At 51.5% G+C, this 18,613-nt stretch overlaps 1 protein-coding gene across 1 annotated transcript; it reads left to right on the top strand.

The window, feature by feature from the left end:
* Positions 1-1,938: 1,938 nt before the first annotated feature.
* Positions 1,939-17,060, top strand: LOC138242606 (mucin-2-like). Its single transcript, XM_069198148.1, has 9 exons — positions 1,939-1,990; positions 2,932-3,194; positions 3,376-6,825; positions 7,420-10,423; positions 10,664-11,184; positions 11,419-11,672; positions 11,742-12,227; positions 12,642-16,319; positions 16,883-17,060. Exons 1-9 carry the CDS (start codon positions 1,939-1,941, stop codon positions 17,058-17,060), a joined length of 11,886 nt encoding a protein of 3,961 aa, XP_069054249.1.
* Positions 17,061-18,613: the final 1,553 nt, after the last annotated feature.

The following is an 18,613-nucleotide window of genomic DNA, read 5'->3' as shown; positions in this document are numbered from 1 at the left end:
TGGTCCCCAGCCTCCGGAACACAACACACACACACAACTACACAGACACACCCAACACCTACACAGACACAGACACCGACACACACACACCCCACAACTACACAGACACAGACACACACACCCCACAATTACACAGACGCAGACAGAGACACCCCACAATTACAGACTGTATTGGGATACAGTAGTGTGTGTGTACAGGTGTAAGGAGGTACAGTAGTGTGTGTGTGAACATGTGTAAGGAGGTACAGCAGTGTGTGTGTACAGGTGTAAGGAGGTACAGTTATCATGTGTGGCTGTGGTTAAGTGCTGAGAATTGATATTGACTCTTCAGACTCTCCCCGATTCTTCCTGTTAAACCTGTATCTGTGTAGGAATTCGATGTGGATTCCAGAGCACTGCTGATTTGTGGCCGAACCACATACCTCCTCTTTTCTGCCCCATTTGAGGTCCGCGCGATGCGAGGATATCGCAGGAAAGGGCGGGGCTTTTCAGAGAGCGTCAGGGGGTTTGGGGGTGATGCCTACAGCTCGCTGCACGAGTGTTTAGTTTGGAATGTGAGAGCCATCGGTCCGGTCCGTACCCAGGTTATAAGAGCCGGGAGACGCAGGACCTGACAGAGACAGATCACAGGTGAGACAGTGCAGGTGGATCAGCCCTCTGGAATAACAGGACATCTCCAGCTGGACCGGACCAGACCAGAACTCGCAGGACTCCTGCTGCCCCAGGTGAGTCCAGACCTGTGAACTCCCAGCTGGGAGCTGAGAGAGAGAGACACAGGAGGACAGAGACCCCACACTCTCTGTGTCTGCTCAGGGTGAAACAGCACAGTATACTGTCATTTACTGCAGTGTGCTCCAGCACAGTATACTGTAGTTTACTGCAGTGTGCTCCAGTACAGTATACTGTAGTTTACTGCAGTGTGCTCCAGTACAGTATACTGTAGTTTACTGCAGTGTGATACAGTACAGTATACTGTAGTTTACTGCAGCGTGATACAGTACGGTATATTGTAGTTTACTGCAGTGTGCTCCAGCACGGTATACTGTAGTTTACCGCAGTGTGGTACAGGACAGTATACTGTAGTTTGCTGCAGTATAATACATAGATTATAGTATAATAATTCAGATTATATTATAGTTTACCATATTGTTGTATTGTATACCGTAATTTCCAACAGTGTATTATATAGTAGAATATCATACTATTAATACTATAATAGAGAGTAAGCTGAACGATAGGATAATATATTCATAACAGAGAAGAGTCTGTCGGAATTGTAGAATAATATTTTTATAACAGATTGTGGTTAACTCCTCATGATGAGTAGTGTAGTGCAGTAGAGTTTAGAAGAGTGTGGTAACATCTGAATAATAATACAGCATATATAACAGAGATAAATCTGTCTGAACTATGTTAATATCACAAAATATTATATATAACATATTTATAACAGAGACAATCTGTTTGAAGCACATAACAATATATTTAAAACAGACACGACTCTGTCTGAACTGTGTAATAAAATATTTATGACAGAGATGACTGTGCCTGAACTGTGTACCAATGTATTTAGAACAGAGATGAGTCTATCTGAAACAAACTAACAGAGCCTACTCTGCTTGAACTATCTAAAAATGCATCCCTTACACAAATGAGAATATCTGACGCATACAAAACATATTTATAATGGAGATGACTCTGTCTGAACTATGGAACAATGTGTTCATAACAGAAATGAGTCTAATTACTACATAATAAGACTTTAAGGAGATGAATGAGTCTGAACTACAGTACATTTCTAAGAGAGCTGAGCCTGAGTGAAGTGTAATATGATAATTATTTATAATAGACAAATCGGTCGGTAATACAATAGTATCTTGTAACAGAGATGACTGAGCGTGACCGATATTGCATTTCGAACTCCTCCAGGTCGTCACCATGGGGACGATGGGGACGATGGTGGGACCTGTCCTGATTCTCCTGCTGGCCAGTGAGTATCTCACTCAGAGAAACAGCACTGCGTCGAGCTGACAAGTATTCAAGTAATCAGTAATCGTTACCAGTAACCCTGTCCTAAGACGAGTACGAGCAATACTGGGTGTTGGTACTCATGCTCAGAAATTATTGCTTGCGAAAACAGAATAAATATTTTTACATCGGCAAACCCTTCACATGAATGTAACAACCAAAGAGCCTGCAGAGACGACTATGTCATGTGTTAGGATGAAGTTAAACCTCACTATCTCTTCTCCCATAGCAACAGCTGTGGCAAAAACTGAAGACACGACCTCAGCAGCAACTGTGGCACAAAATGAAACCTCAGTAACAACTGAGCCTAACACAACAACTACACCTCCCACTACAACGACACCTCCCAATACAACAACCGAGCCTCCCACAACAACTACACCTCCCACTACAACCACACCACCCACTACAACAACTGAGCCTCCAACTACAATACCTCCCATTACAACTGAGCCTCCCACTACAACAAGCACACCTCCCCCCACAACCACACCTCCCACTACAACAACCACACATCCCACTACAACAACCGAGCCTCCCACTACAACAACCACACCTCCCACTACAACAACTGAGCCTCCCACTACAACAACTGAGCCTCCCACTACAATAACCACACCTCCCACTACAACTACACCTCCCACTACATCAACCGAGCCTCCCACTACAACCGAGCCTCCCACTACAACAACCATACCTCCCACTACAACAACTGAGCCTCCCACTACAACAACTACACCTCCCACTACAACAACCGAGCCTCCCACTACAACAACCGAGCCTCCAAATACAACAACTGAACCTCCCACTACAACAACCACACCTCCCACTACAACAACCACACCTCCCACTACAACTAAACCTCCCACTACAACAACTGAGCCTCCTACTACAACAACCGAGCCTCCCACTACAACTACATCTCCCACTACATCAACCGAGCCTCCCACTACAACAACCGAGACTCCAACTATAACAACCACACCTCCCACTACAACAACCGAGCCTCCCACTACAACAACCACACCTCCCAATACAACAACCAAGCCTCCCACTACAACTACACCTCCCACTACAACAACCGAGCCTCCCACTACATCTACACCTCCCACTACAACAACCGATCCTCCCCCTACAACAACCACACCGCCCACTACAACAACCGAGTATCCCACAACAACAACTGAGCCTCCCACTACAACAACCACACCTCCCACTACAAAAACCGAGCTTCCCACTACAACCACAACTCCCACTACAACTACACCTCCCACTACAACAACCGAGCCTCCTACTACACCAACCACACTTTCCACTACAACCACTACTCCCACTAAAACAACCGAGCCTCCCACTACAACAACCACACCTCCCACTACAACAGACCCTCCCACTACAACCACACCTCCTACTACAACAACCGAGCCTCCCACTACAACTACACCTCCCACTACAACAACCGAGCCTCCCACTACAACTACACCTCCCACTACAACAACCGAGCCTCCCCCTACAACAACCACACCGCCCACTACAACAACCACACCGCCCACTACAACAACCGAGCATCCCACAACAACAACTGAGCCTCCCACTACAACAACCACACTTCCCACTACAACCACTACTCCCACTACAACAACCGAGCCTCCCACTACAACTACACCTCCCGATACAACAACCGAGCCTCCCACTACAACTACAGAGCCTCCCACCACAACAACTACACCTCCCACTACAACCACACCTCCCACTACAACAACCGAGCCTCCCACTACAACAACCACACCTCCCACTACAACAACCGAGCTTCCCACTACAACTACAGAGCCTCCCACCACAACAACTACACCTCCCACTACAACCACACCTCCCACTACAACAACCGAGCCTCCCACTACAAAAACCGAGCCTCCCACTACAACCACAACTCCCACTACATCAACCGAGCCTCTCACTACAACAACCGAGCCTCCCACTACAACAACCACACTTCCCACTACAACCACTACTCCCACTACAACAACCGAGCCTCCCACTACAACAAAGCCACCCACTACAACAACAGAGCCTCCCACTACAACTACAGAGCCTCTCACCACAACAACAACACCTCCCACTACAACCACACCTCCCACTACAACAACCGAGCCTCCCACTACAACAACTACACCTCCCACTACAACAACCGAGCCTCCCACTACAACTATGCCTACCACTACAACAACCGAACCTCCCACTACAACTAAACCTCCCACTACATCAACCGAGCCCCCCACTACAACAACCGAGCCTCCCACTACAATAACCGAGCCTCCAACTACAACAACCACACCTCCCACTACAACAACCACACCTCCCACTACAACAACTGAGCCTCCCACTACAACTAAACCTCCCACTACAACAACTGAGCCTCCTACTAAAACAACCGAGCCTCCCACTGCAACTACACCTCCCACTACATCAACCGAGCCTCCCACTACACCAACCGAGCCTCCCACTACAATAACCGAGCCTCCAACTACAACAACCACACCTCCCACTACAACAACCACACCTCCCACTACAACAACCGAGCTTCCCACTACAACCACAACTCCCACTACAACTACACCTCCCACTACAACAACCGAGCCTCCTACTACACCAACCACACTTTCCACTACAACCACTACTCCCACTAAAACAACCGAGCCTCCCACTACAACAACCACACCTCCCACTACAACAGACCCTCCCACTACAACCACTGCTCCTACTACAACAACCGAGCCTCCCACTACAACTACACCTCCCACTACAACAACCGAGCCTCCCACTACAACTACACCTCCCACTACAAGATCCGAGCCTCCCCCTACAACAACCACACCGCCCACTACAACAACCACACCTCCCACTACAACAACCGAGCTTCCCACTACAACCACAACTCCCACTACAACTACACCTCCCACTACAACAACCGAGCCTCCTACTACACCAACCACACTTTCCACTACAACCACTACTCCCACTAAAACAACTGAGCCTCCCACTACAACTACACCTCCCGCTACAACAACCGAGCCTCCCACTACAATTACAGAGCCTCCCACCACAACAACTACACCTCCCACTACAACCACACCTCCCACTACAACAACCGAGCCTCCCACTACAACAACCACACCTCCCACTACAACAACCGAGCTTCCCACTACAACTACAGAGCCTCCCAGCACAACAACAACACCTCCCACTACAACCAAACCTCCCACAACAACAACCGAGCCTCCCACTACAACAACCGAGCCTCCCACTACAACCACAACTCCCACTACATCAACCGAGCCTCTCACTACAACAACCGAGCCTCCCACTACAACAACCACACTTCCCACTACAACCACTACTCCCACTACAACAACCGAGCCTCCCACTACAACAAAGCCACCCACTACAACAACAGAGCCTCCAACTACAACTACAGAGCCTCTCACCACAACAACAACACCTCCCACTACAACAACTACACCTCCCACTACAACAACCGAGCCTCCCACTACAACTATGCCTACCAGTACAACAACCGAGCCTCCCACTACAACTAAACCTACCACTACATCAACCGAGCCCCCCACTACAACAACCGAGCCTCCCACTACAATAACCGAGCCTCCAACTACAACAACCACACCTCCCACTACAACAACCACACCTCCCACTACAACAACCGAGCTTCCCACTACAACCACAACTCCCACTACAACTACACCTTCCACTAAAACAACCGAGCCTCCTACTACACCAACCACACTTTCCACTACAACCACTACTCCCACTAAAACAACCGAGCCTCCCACTACAACAACCACACCTCCCACTACAACAGACCCTCCCACTACAACCACTGCTCCTACTACAACAACCGAGCCTCCCACTACAACTACACCTCCCACTACAACAACCGAGCCTCACACTACAACTACACCTCCCACTACAACAACCGAGCCTCCCCCTACAACAACCACACCGCCCACTACAACAACCGAGCATCCCACTACAACAACCGAGCCTCCCACTACAACTACACCTTCCGCTACAACAACCGAACCTCCCACTACAACTACACCTCCCACTACAACAACCGAGCCTCCCCCTACAACAACCAAACCTCCCACTACAACAACCACATCTCCCACTACAACAACCGAGCCTCCCACTACAACAACCGAGCCTCCCACTACAACCACAACTCCCACTACATCAACCGAGCCTCCCACTACAACCACAACTCCCACTACATCAACCGAGCCTCTCACTACAACAACCGAGCCTCCCACTACAACTACACCTCCCACTACAACAACCGAGCCTCCCACTACAACTACACCTCCCACTACAACAACCGAGCCTCCCCCTACAACAACCACACCGCCCACTACAACAACCACACCGCCCACTACAACAACCGAGCATCCCACAACAACAACTGAGCCTCCCACTACAACAACCACACTTCCCACTACAACCACTACTCCCACTACAACAACCGAGCCTCCCACTACAACTACACCTCCCGATACAACAACCGAGCCTCCCACTACAACTACAGAGCCTCCCACCACAACAACTACACCTCCCACTACAACCACACCTCCCACTACAACAACCGAGCCTCCCACTACAACAACCACACCTCCCACTACAACAACCGAGCTTCCCACTACAACTACAGAGCCTCCCACCACAACAACTACACCTCCCACTACAACCACACCTCCCACTACAACAACCGAGCCTCCCACTACAACAACCGAGCCTCCCACTACAACCACAACTCCCACTACATCAACCGAGCCTCTCACTACAACAACCGAGCCTCCCACTACAACAACCACACTTCCCACTACAACCACTACTCCCACTACAACAACCGAGCCTCCCACTACAACAAAGCCACCCACTACAACAACAGAGCCTCCCACTACAACTACAGAGCCTCTCACCACAACAACAACACCTCCCACTACAACCACACCTCCCACTACAACAACCGAGCCTCCCACTACAACAACTACACCTCCCACTACAACAACCGAGCCTCCCACTACAACTATGCCTACCACTACAACAACCGAACCTCCCACTACAACTAAACCTCCCACTACATCAACCGAGCCCCCCACTACAACAACCGAGCCTCCCACTACAATAACCGAGCCTCCAACTACAACAACCACACCTCCCACTACAACAACCACACCTCCCACTACAACAACTGAGCCTCCCACTACAACTAAACCTCCCACTACAACAACTGAGCCTCCTACTACAACAACCGAGCCTCCCACTGCAACTACACCTCCCACTACATCAACCGAGCCTCCCACTACACCAACCGAGCCTCCCACTACAATAACCGAGCCTCCAACTACAACAACCACACCTCCCACTACAACAACCGAGCCTCCCACTACAACTACACCTCCCACTACAAGATCCGAGCCTCCCCCTACAACAACCACACCGCCCACTACAACAACCACACCGCCCACTACAACAACCGAGCATCCCACAACAACAACTGAGCCTCCCACTACAACAACCACACTTCCCACTACAACTACTACTCCCACTACAACAACCGAGCCTCCCACTACAACTACACCTCCCGCTACAACAACCGAGCCTCCCACTACAATTACAGAGCCTCCCACCACAACAACTACACCTCCCACTACAACCACACCTCCCACTACAACAACCGAGCCTCCCACTACAACAACCACACCTCCCACTACAACAACCGAGCTTCCCACTACAACTACAGAGCCTCCCAGCACAACAACAACACCTCCCACTACAACCAAACCTCCCACAACAACAACCGAGCCTCCCACTACAACAACCGAGCCTCCCACTACAACCACAACTCCCACTACATCAACCGAGCCTCTCACTACAACAACCGAGCCTCCCACTACAACAACCACACTTCCCACTACAACCACTACTCCCACTACAACAACCGAGCCTCCCACTACAACAAAGCCACCCACTACAACAACAGAGCCTCCCACTACAACTACAGAGCCTCTCACCACAACAACAACACCTCCCACTACAACAACTACACCTCCCACTACAACAACCGAGCCTCCCACTACAACTATGCCTACCAGTACAACAACCGAGCCTCCCACTACAACTAAACCTCCCACTACATCAACCGAGCCCCCCACTACAACAACCGAGCCTCCCACTACAATAACCGAGCCTCCAACTACAACAACCACACCTCCCACTACAACAACCACACCTCCCACTACAACAACCGAGCTTCCCACTACAACCACAACTCCCACTACAACTACACCTTCCACTACAACAACCGAGCCTCCTACTACACCAACCACACTTTCCACTACAACCACTACTCCCACTAAAACAACCGAGCCTCCCACTACAACAACCACACCTCCCACTACAACAGACCCTCCCACTAAAACCACTGCTCCTACTACAACAACCGAGCCTCCCACTACAACTACACCTCCCACTACAACAACCGAGCCTCCCACTACAACTACACCTCCCACTACAACAACCGAGCCTCCCCCTACAACAACCACACCGCCCACTACAACAACCGAGCATCCCACTACAACAACCGAGCCTCCCACTACAACTACACCTTCCGCTACAACAACCGAACCTCCCACTACAACTACACCTCCCACTACAACAACCGAGCCTCCCCCTACAACAACCAAACCTCCCACTACAACAACCACACCTCCCACTACAACAACCGAGCTTCCCACTACAACTACAGAGCCTCCCACCACAACAACTACACCTCCCACTACAACAACCGAGCCTCCCCCTACAACAACCACACCGCCCACTACAACAACCACACCGCGCACTACAACAACCGAGCATCCCACAACAACAACTGAGCCTCCCACTACAACAACCACACTTCCCACTACAACCACTACTCCCACTACAACAACCGAGCCTCCCACTACAACTACACCTCCCGCTACAACAACCGAGCCTCCCACTACAACTACAGAGCCTCCCACCACAACAACTACACCTCCCACTACAACCACACCTCCCACTACAACAACCGAGCCTCCCACTACAACAACCACACCTCCCACTACAACAACCGAGCTTCCCACTACAACTACAGAGCCTCCCACCACAACAACTAAACCTCCCACTACAACCACATCTCTCACTACAACAACCGAGCCTCCCACTACAACAACCGAGCCTCCCACTACAACCACAACTCCCACTACATCAACCGAGCCTCTCACTACAACAACCGAGCCTCCCACTACAACAACCACACTTCCCACTACAACCACTACTCCCACTACAACAACCGAGCCTCCCACTACAACAAAGCCACCCACTACAACAACAGAGCCTCCCACTACAACTACAGAGCCTCTCACCACAACAACAACACCTCCCACTACAACCACACCTCCCACTACAACAACCGAGCCTCCCACTACAACAACTACACCTCCCACTACAACAACCGAGCCTCCCACTACAACTATGCCTACCACTACAACAACCGAACCTCCCACTACAACTAAACCTCCCACTACATCAACCGAGCCCCCCACTACAACAACCGAGCCTCCCACTACAATAACCGAGCCTCCAACTACAACAACCACACCTCCCACTACAACAACCACACCTCCCACTACAACACCTGAGCCTCCCACTACAACTAAACCTCCCACTACAACAACTGAGCCTCCTACTACAACAACCGAGCCTCCCACTGCAACTACACCTCCCACTACATCAACCGAGCCTCCCACTACAACAACCGAGCCTCCCACTACAATAACCGAGCCTCCAACTACAACAACCACACCTCCCACTACAACAACTACACCTCCCACTACAACAACCGAGCCTCCTACTACACCAACCACACTTTCCACTACAACCACTACTCCCACGAAAACAACCGAGCCTCCCACTACAACAACCACACCTCCCACTACAACAGACCCTCCCACTACAACCACTGCTCCTACTACAACAACCGAGCCTCCCACTACAACTACACCTCCCACTACAACAACCGAGCCTCCCACTACAACCACAACTCCCACTACATCAACCGAGCCTCTCACTACAACAACCGAGCCTCCCACTACAACAACCACACTTCCCACTACAACCACTACTCCCACTACAACAACCGAGCCTCCCACTACAACAAAGCCACCCACTACAACAACAGAGCCTCCCACTACAACTACAGAGCCTCTCACCACAACAACAACACCTCCCACTACAACAACTACACCTCCCACTACAACAACCGAGCCTCCCACTACAACTATGCCTACCAGTACAACAACCGAGCCTCCCACTACAACAACCGAGCCTCCCACTACAATAACCGAGCCTCCAACTACAACAACCACACCTCCCACTACAACAACCGAGCCTCCCACTACAACTATGCCTACCAGTACAACAACCGAGCCTCCCACTACAACAACCGAGCCTCCCACTACATCAACCGAGCCCCCCACTACAACAACCGAGCCTCCCACTACAATAACCGAGCCTCCAACTACAACAACCACACCTCCCACTACAACAACCACACCTCCCACTACAACAACCGAGCTTCCCACTACAACCACAACTCCCACTACAACTACACCTTCCACTACAACAACCGAGCCTCCTACTACACCAACCACACTTTCCACTACAACCACTACTCCCACTAAAACAACCGAGCCTCCCACTACAACAACCACACCTCCCACTACAACAGACCCTCCCACTACAACCACTGCTCCTACTACAACAACCGAGCCTCCCACTACAACTACACCTCCCACTACAACAACCGAGCCTCCCACTACAACTACACCTCCCACTACAACAACCGAGCCTCCCCCTACAACAACCACACCGCCCACTACAACAACCGAGCCTCCCACTACAACTACACCTCCCGCTACAACAACCGAGCCTCCCACTACAACTACAGAGCCTCCCACCACAACAACTACACCTCCCACTACAACCACACCTCCCACTACAACAACCGAGCCTCCCACTACAACAACCACACCTCCCACTACAACAACCGAGCTTCCCACTACAACTACAGAGCCTCCCACCACAACAACTACACCTCCCACTACAACCACATCTCCCACTACAACAACCGAGCCTCCCACTACAACAACCGAGCCTCCCACTACAACCACAACTCCCACTACATCAACCGAGCCTCTCACTACAACAACCGAGCCTCCCACTACAACAACCACACTTCCCACTACAACCACTACTCCCACTACAACAACCGAGCCTCCCACTACAACAAAGCCACCCACTACAACAACAGAGCCTCCCACTACAACTACAGAGCCTCTCACCACAACAACAACACCTCCCACTACAACCACACCTCCCACTACAACAACCGAGCCTCCCACTACAACAACTACACCTCCCACTACAACAACCGAGCCTCCCACTACAACTATGCCTACCACTACAACAACCACACCTCCCACTACAACAACCACACCTCCCACTACAACACCTGAGCCTCCCACTACAACTACACCTCCCACTACATCAACCGAGCCTCCCACTACAACAACCGAGCCTCCCACTACAATAACCGAGCCTCCAACTACAACAACCACACCTCCCACTACAACAACTACACCTCCCACTACAACAACCGAGCCTCCTACTACACCAACCACACTTTCCACTACAACCACTACTCCCACTAAAACAACCGAGCCTCCCACTACAACAACCACACCTCCCACTACAACAGACCCTCCCACTACAACCACTGCTCCTACTACAACAACCGAGCCTCCCACTACAACTACACCTCCCACTACAACAACCGAGCCTCCCACTACAACTACACCTCCCACTACAACAACCGAGCCTCCCCCTACAACAACCACACCGCCCACTACAACAACCACACCGCCCACTACAACAACCGAGCATCCCACAACAACAACTGAGCCTCCCACAACAACAACCACACTTCCCACTACAACTACACCTCCCGCTACAACAACCGAGCCTCCCACTACAATTACAGAGCTTCCCACCACAACAACTACACCTCCCACTACAACCACACCTCCCACTACAACAACCGAGCCTCCCACTACAACAACCACACCTCCCACTACAACAACCGAGCTTCCCACTACAACTACAGAGCCTCCCAGCACAACAACAACACCTCCCACTACAACCAAACCTCCCACAACAACAACCGAGCCTCCCACTACAACAACCGAGCCTCCCACTACAACCACAACTCCCACTACATCAACCGAGCCTCTCACTACAACAACCGAGCCTCCCACTACAACAACCACACTTCCCACTACAACCACTACTCCCACTACAACAACCGAGCCTCCCACTACAACAAAGCCACCCACTACAACAACAGAGCCTCCCACTACAACTACAGAGCCTCTCACCACAACAACAACACCTCCCACTACAACAACTACACCTCCCACTACAACAACCGAGCCTCCCACTACAACTATGCCTACCAGTACAACAACCGAGCCTCCCACTACAACTAAACCTCCCACTACATCAACCGAGCCCCCCACTACAACAACCGAGCCTCCCACTACAATAACCGAGCCTCCAACTACAACAACCACACCTCCCACTACAACAACCACACCTCCCACTACAACAACCACACCTCCCACTACAACAACCGAGCTTCCCACTACAACCACAACTCCCACTACAACTACACCTTCCACTACAACAACCGAGCCTCCTACTACACCAACCACACTTTCCACTACAACCACTACTCCCACTAAAACAACCGAGCCTCCCACTACAACAACCACACCTCCCACTACAACAGACCCTCCCACTACAACCACTGCTCCTACTACAACAACCGAGCCTCCCACTACAACTACACCTCCCACTACAACAACCGAGCCTCCCACTACAACTACACCTCCCACTACAACAACCGAGCCTCCCCCTACAACAACCACACCGCCCACTACAACAACCACACCGCCCACTACAACAACCGAGCATCCCACTACAACAACCGAGCCTCCCACTACAACTACACCTCCCGCTACAACAACCGAACCTCCCACTACAACTACACCTCCCACTACAACAACCGAGCCTCCCACTACAACTACACCTCCCACTACAACAACCGAGCCTCCCCCTACAACAACCACACCGCCCACTACAACAACCACACCGCCCACTACAACAACCGAGCAACCCACTACAACAACCGAGCCTCCCCCTACAACAACCAAACCTCCCACTACAACAACCACACCTCCCACTACAACAACCGAGCTTCCCACTACAACTACAGAGCCTCCCACCACAACAACTACACCTCCCACTACAACCACACCTCCCACTACAACAACCGAGCCTCCCACTACAACAACCGAGCCTCCCACTACAACCACAACTCCCACTACATCAACCGAGCCTCTCACTACAACAACCGAGCCTCCCACTACAACAACCACACTTCCCACTACAACCACTACTCCCACTACAACAACCGAGCCTCCCACTACAACAAAGCCACCCACTACAACAACAGAGCCTCCCACTACAACTACAGAGCCTCTCACCACAACAACAACACCTCCCACTACAACCACACCTCCCACTACAACAACCGAACCTCCCACTACAACTACACCTCCCACTACAACTACCGAGCCTCCCACTACAACTATGCCTACCACTACAACTATGCCTTCCACTACAACAACCGAGCCTCCCACTACAACAAAAACACCTCCCACTACAACAACTGAGCCTCCCACTACAACTAAACCTCCCACTACAACAACTGAGCCTCCTACTACAACAACCGAGCCTCCCACTACAACAACTATGCCTACCACTACAACAACTGAGCCTACCACATCAAATACACCTCCCACTACAACCACACCTCCCACTACAACAACCGATCCTCCCACTACAACAACCGAGCCTCCCACTACAACCACACCTCCCACTACAACAACAGAGCCTCCCACTACAACAACCGAGCCTCCCACTATAACAACCACACCTCCCACTACAACAACTGAGCCTCCCACTTCAACCGAGACTCCCACTACAACTACACCTCCCACTTCAACAACAGAGCCTCCCACTACAACAACCGAGCCTCCCACTACAACCACACCTCCCACTACAACAACAGAGCCTCCCACTACAACAACCGAGCCTCCCACTATAACAACCACACCTCCCACTACAACAACTGAGCCTCCCATTACAACAACCGAGCCTCCCACTTCAACCGAGCCTCCCACTACAACTACACCTCCCACTACAACAACCGAGCCTCCCACTACAACCACAACTCCCACTACAACAACCACACCTCCCACTACAACAACCGAGCATCCCACAACAACAACTGAGCCTAGCACTACAACAACCACACTTCCCACTACAACTACTACTCCCACTACAACAACCGAGCCTCCCACTACAACTACACCTCCCGCTACAACAACCGAGCCTCCCACTACAATTACAGAGCCTCCCACCACAACAACTACACCTCCCACTAAAACCACACCTCCCACTACAACAACCGAGCCTCCCACTACAACAACCACACCTCCCACTACAACAACCGAGCTTCCCACTACAACTACAGAGCCTCCCAGCACAACAACAACACCTCCCACTACAACCAAACCTCCCACAACAACAACCGAGCCTCCCACTACAACAACCGAGCCTCCCACTACAACCACAACTCCCACTACATCAACCGAGCCTCTCACTACAACAACCGAGCCTCCCACTACAACAACCACACTTCCCACTACAACCACTACTCCCACTACAACAACCGAGCCTCCCACTACAACAAAGCCACCCACTACAACAACAGAGCCTCCCACTACAACTACAGAGCCTCTCACCACAACAACAACACCTCCCACTACAACAACCGAGCCTCCCACTACAACAACTACACCTCCCACTACAACAACCGAGCCTCCCACTACAACTAAACCTCCCACTACATCAACCGAGCCCCCCACTACAACAACCGAGCCTCCCACTACAATAACCGAGCCTCCCACTACAACAACCGAGCATCCCACAACAACAACTGAGCCTAGCACTACAACAACCACACTTCCCACTACAACTACTACTCCCACTACAACAACCGAGCCTCCCACTACAACTACACCTCCCGCTACAACAACCGAGCCTCCCACTACAATTACAGAGCCTCCCACCACAACAACTACACCTCCCACTACAACCACACCTCCCACTACAACAACCGAGCCTCCCACTACAACAACCACACCTCCCACTACAACAACCGAGCTTCCCACTACAACTACAGAGCCTCCCAGCACAACAACAACACCTCCCACTACAACCAAACCTCCCACAACAACAACCGAGCCTCCCACTACAACAACCGAGCCTCCCACTACAACCACAACTCCCACTACATCAACCGAGCCTCTCACTACAACAACCGAGCCTCCCACTACAACAAAGCCACCCACTACAACAACAGAGCCTCCCACTACAACTACAGAGCCTCTCACCACAACAACAACACCTCCCACTACAACAACCGAGCCTCCCACTACAACAACTACACCTCCCACTACAACAACCGAGCCTCCCACTACAACTATGCCTACCAGTACAACAACCGAGCCTCCCACTACAACTAAACCTCCCACTACATCAACCGAGCCCCCCACTACAACAACCGAGCCTCCCACTACAATAACCGAGCCTCCAACTACAACAACCACACCTCCCACTACAACAAGCACACCTCCCACTACAACAACCGAGCTTCCCACTACAACCACAACTCCCACTACAACTACACCTTCCACTACAACAACCGAGCCTCCTACTACACCAACCACACTTTCCACTACAACCACTACTCCCACTAAAACAACCGAGCCTCCCACTACAACAACCACACCTCCCACTACAACAGACCCTCCCACTACAACCACTGCTCCTACTACAACAACCGAGCCTCCCACTACAACTACACCTCCCACTACAACAACCGAGCCTCCCACTACAACTACACCTCCCACTACAACAACCGAGCCTCCCCCTACAACAACCACACCGCCCACTACAACAACCACACCGCCCACTACAACAACCGAGCATCCCACTACAACAACCGAGCCTCCCACTACAACTACACCTTCCGATACAACAACCGAACCTCCCACTACAACTACACCTCCCACTACAACAACCGAGCCTCCCACTACAACTACACCTCCCACTACAACAACCGAGCCTCCCCCTACAACAACCACACCGCCCACTACAACAAACACACCGCCCACTACAACAACCGAGCATCCCACTACAACAACCGAGCCTCCCACTACAACTACACCTCCCACTACAACAACCGAGCCTCCCCCTACAACAACCAAACCTCCCACTACAACAACCACACCTCCCACTACAACAACCGAGCTTCCCACTACAACTACAGAGCCTCCCACCACAACAACTACACCTCCCACTACAACCACACCTCCAACTACAACAACCGAGCCTCCCACTACAACAACCGAGCCTCCCACTACAACCACAACTCCCACTACATCAACCGAGCCTCTCACTACAACAACCAAGCCTCCCACTACAACAACCACACTTCCCACTACAACCACTACTCCCACTACAACAACCGAGCCTCCCACTACAACAAAGCCACCCACTACAACAACAGAGCCTCCCACTACAACTACAGAGCCTCTCACCACAACAACAACACCTCCCACTACAACCACACCTCCCACTACAACAACCGAGCCTCCCACTACAACTACACCTCCCACTACAACTACCGAGCCTCCCACTACAACTATGCCTACCACTACAAGAACCGAGCCTCCCACTACAACTAAACCTCCCACTACATCAACAGAGCCCCCCACTACAACAACCGAGCCTCCCACTACAACTATGCCTTCCACTACAACAACCGAGCCTCCCACTACAACAAAAACACCTCCCACTACAACAACTGAGCCTCCCACTACAACTAAACCTCCCACTACAACAACTGAGCCTCCTACTACAACAACCGAGCCTCCCACTACAACAACTGAGCCTACCACATCAAGTACACCTCCCACTACAACCACACCTCCCACTACAACAACCGATCCTCCCACTACAACAACCGAGCCTCCCACTACAACCACACCTCCCACTACAACAACAGAGCCTCCCACTACAACAACCAAGCCTCCCACTATAACAACCACACCTCCCACTACAACAACTGAGCCTCCCATTACAACAACCGAGCCTCCCACTTCAACCGAGCCTCCCACTACAACTACACCTCCCACTTCAACAACAGAGCCTCCCACTACAACAACCGAGGCTCCCACTACAACCACACCTCCCACTACAACAACAGAGCCTCCCACTACAACAACCGAGCCTCCCACTATAACAACCACACCTCCCACTACAACAACTGAGCCTCCCATTACAACAACCGAGCCTCCCACTTCAACCGAGCCTCCCACTACAACAACCACACCTCCCACTACAACAACCGAGCCTCCCACTACAACAACTGAGCCTCCCATTACAACAACCGAGCCTCCCACTTCAACCGAGCCTCCCACTACAACAACCACACCTCCCACTACAACAACCGAGCCTCCCACTACAACAACTGAGCCTCCCATTACAACAACCGAGCCTCCCACTTCAACCGAGCCTCCCACTACAACAACCACACCTCCCACTATAACAACCACACCTCCCACTACAACAACTGAGCCTCCCATTACAACAACCGAGCCTCCCACTTCAACCGAGCCTCCCACTACAACAACCACACCTCCCACTACAACAACCGAGCCTCCCACTACAACAACCGAGCCTCTCACTACAACAACCGAGCCTCCCACTACATCAACATCTCCCACTACAACCACACCTCCCACTACAACCACTGAGCCTCCCACTACAACTTCACGTCCCACTACAACAACCGAGCCTGCCACTACAACAACCACACCACCCACTACAACCTCACCTCCCACTACATCAACCGATACTCCCACTACAACCACACCTCTAACTACAACTACTGAGCCTCCCACTACAACAACCACACCTCCCACTACAACAACCGAGCCTCACACTACAACAACCGAGCCTCCCACTACAACAACCACACCTCCCACTACAACAACCGAGCCTCCCGAGCCTCCCACTACAACAACCGAGCCTCCCACTACAACCACACCACCCACTACAACAACCGAGCCTCCCACTACAACCACACCACTCACTACAGCAACCGAGCCTCCCACTACAACCACACCTCCCACTACATCAACCGAGCCTCCCACTACAACTTCACCTCCCACTACAACATCTGAGTCTCCCACTACAACCACACTTCCCACTACAACCAAGCCTCCCACTACAACAA

Source organism: Lepisosteus oculatus, chromosome 14, assembly GCF_040954835.1.
Source record: "Lepisosteus oculatus isolate fLepOcu1 chromosome 14, fLepOcu1.hap2, whole genome shotgun sequence".
Taxonomy (NCBI): Eukaryota; Metazoa; Chordata; class Actinopteri; order Semionotiformes; family Lepisosteidae; genus Lepisosteus; species Lepisosteus oculatus.
This window is presented reverse-complemented; position numbering and strand designations above follow the sequence as displayed.

Coding starts and splice junctions, on each gene's coding strand:
- LOC138242606 (XM_069198148.1), top strand. CDS start 1,939: ATGGGGACGATGGGGACGATGGTGGGACCTGTCCTGATTCTCCTGCTG. Junction 10,424..10,663: donor AACTATGCCTACCAGTACAA/CAACCGAGCCTC, acceptor CAACCACACCTC/CCACTACAACAACCACACCT. Junction 16,320..16,882: donor CATCCCACTACAACAACCGA/GCCTCCCACTAC, acceptor CTACAACAACAG/AGCCTCCCACTACAACTACA.